Source organism: Dipodomys ordii, unplaced genomic scaffold, assembly GCF_000151885.1.
Source record: "Dipodomys ordii isolate 6190 unplaced genomic scaffold, Dord_2.0 Scaffold27, whole genome shotgun sequence".
Classification (NCBI taxonomy): Eukaryota; Metazoa; Chordata; class Mammalia; order Rodentia; family Heteromyidae; genus Dipodomys; species Dipodomys ordii.
This window is the reverse complement of record NW_012267243.1, coordinates 10,196,411-10,198,175: the sequence shown is the minus strand read 5'-3', so window position 1 is coordinate 10,198,175 and position 1,765 is coordinate 10,196,411. Positions and strand designations below refer to the sequence as shown.

At 51.1% G+C, this 1,765-nt stretch overlaps 1 protein-coding gene across 1 annotated transcript in view; it reads left to right on the top strand.

The window, feature by feature from the left end:
- Positions 1–275: 275 nt before the first annotated feature.
- Positions 276–1,765, top strand: part of Isoc1 (isochorismatase domain containing 1) — a 19,253-nt gene continuing 17,763 nt past the window's right edge. The window contains exons 1-2 of the mRNA XM_013015527.1: positions 276–447; positions 1,532–1,760. Coding sequence (XP_012870981.1) covers positions 276–447; positions 1,532–1,760 — 401 coding nt within the window. The remainder of the gene's footprint in view (positions 448–1,531; positions 1,761–1,765) is intronic.

Sequence of the window (1,765 nt, the reverse complement as noted above, 5' to 3'; positions counted from 1 at the left end):
GGAACAAGTTCAGGGCCACCATAAATGGTGGTACAATTGCAAAGGTACTTACTGAGGATGCCCTGAAACCCATGTCCATCTTTAATTCTTGCTAACCTAGAAGATCTCATTGGAATGGAAGGGACACTTATATGGTTAGTCTTTATGGAGAAGCTTCTCTTTGGAAATCAGTCTAGATTATTAGAACAAATTACACATCTGCTTATGGACAGCCTTGCAGTGGAATGTTATCAACAAAAATATCCTTTGAGGTTTGATAGGTAGGTAAGTTATACATGCATTCCCTCAAATTTCACAACGACCAAGAAATTTCCAGTCGTTTGGGTGTTAGGCCAAAGGACAGTGAGAAGGTTATATTAAAGCAGGGTGGCTCTCACCTGACAGCACATTTCCTTGCTGGGTTTATCCGGTCCTGTCTAGAAATATTTTTGGTTGCCCTGATTGAAGGTCAGTGGGCATAAGCCATCTAGTGAGGTCACACACAAGGATGACACTAAACACCGTTAGCATGTACCCATGGCCCTCTGGGAAATAAATGTATTTTAAAAAAATCAGCAGTGGCAGCCGAGAAATCCTGCTTTAAGAGTTATCACTAGCTGGTGGCCCCTATAATCCTAGCTACTCAGAAGGCTGACATTTGAGGATCACAGTTAGAAGCCAGCCCTGGCAGGAAAATCCTTGGGGCTCTATCTCCAATTAACTACCCCAAAAAGCCAGAAGTGCAGCTGTGGCTCAAGTAGTAGCATGCTAGCCTTGAGCAAAAAAGCTCAGGGACAGTGCCTAGGCCCCGAGTTCAAGCCCCAAGACTGGTACAAAAAGGTCTTATGAAAAGGTCTTCCTGGGGTTGGGAAGGTCGCTCAGTGGTAGAGCGCTTGCCTTGCATGCATGAGGCCCTGGGTTCGATTCCTCAGCACCACATAAGCAGAAAAAAAAAAAACCCAAAGTGATGCTGTGACTCAAGTGGTAGAGCGCTAGCCTTGAGCTGAAGAGCTGAGGGACAGCGCCCAGGCCCAGAGTTCAGGCCCCACGACCGGACCCCCAAAAAAGAAAAGGTCTTCCTTCTGCCAGGTGCTGGTGGCTCAAGGTTTATTCTTAGCTGCTCAGACAGCTGAGATCTCGGGATCTTGGATGAAGGAATGTCCGCGAGACTCATCTCCTATTAACCAGAAGAAACAACAACAAAAAGTCAGAAGTAGAGCGGAGGCTCAAGTGGAGAGAAGAAAAGTAAGGGACAGCGCCAGGCTCTGAATCCAAGTCCCAGGCCCCCCAGCCCCTCCCCCGCCCGGGTATTACAGTATTGGAAGGGAGCATCTCCAAGGGAGCATCTCCACCCCTCAAAGCAAGGATGCTGCGCGTGGGAATCGGTTAATGGGAACCCGGGCGGTTGAACCCGGCTCTGCTCATTCCAGCTTATTATCCCGTGCAGGCTTATCAGCAGGTCATCTTTTTCTCTCATTGAAAACCCGAAAGGTTATTGGGATGGGAAGTTTTCGATTTAAGATCTTTCTGTATTTTGCCGTTCCTTTCCCAGTCCTAGAACCTAAGCTGAGATCGCGGAAGGCCGGAGACCGCCGCTGCGCCGCTGTGGGCGCTGCGCTGCGTGGGACTGAACAGGAAACCGTGGCGTTGCCCATCCGGGCTGGTCACCCTCGAGGCGAACAGGTGGCTCGTCCCGGGGGGTCATCCCGGCCGCCGGGTGTCCCCGATCCTCCGAGCCGCCGACAGAGGGAGGGCGAGGGCCGCGCTCCGCCGCCCGGGCCGTCCG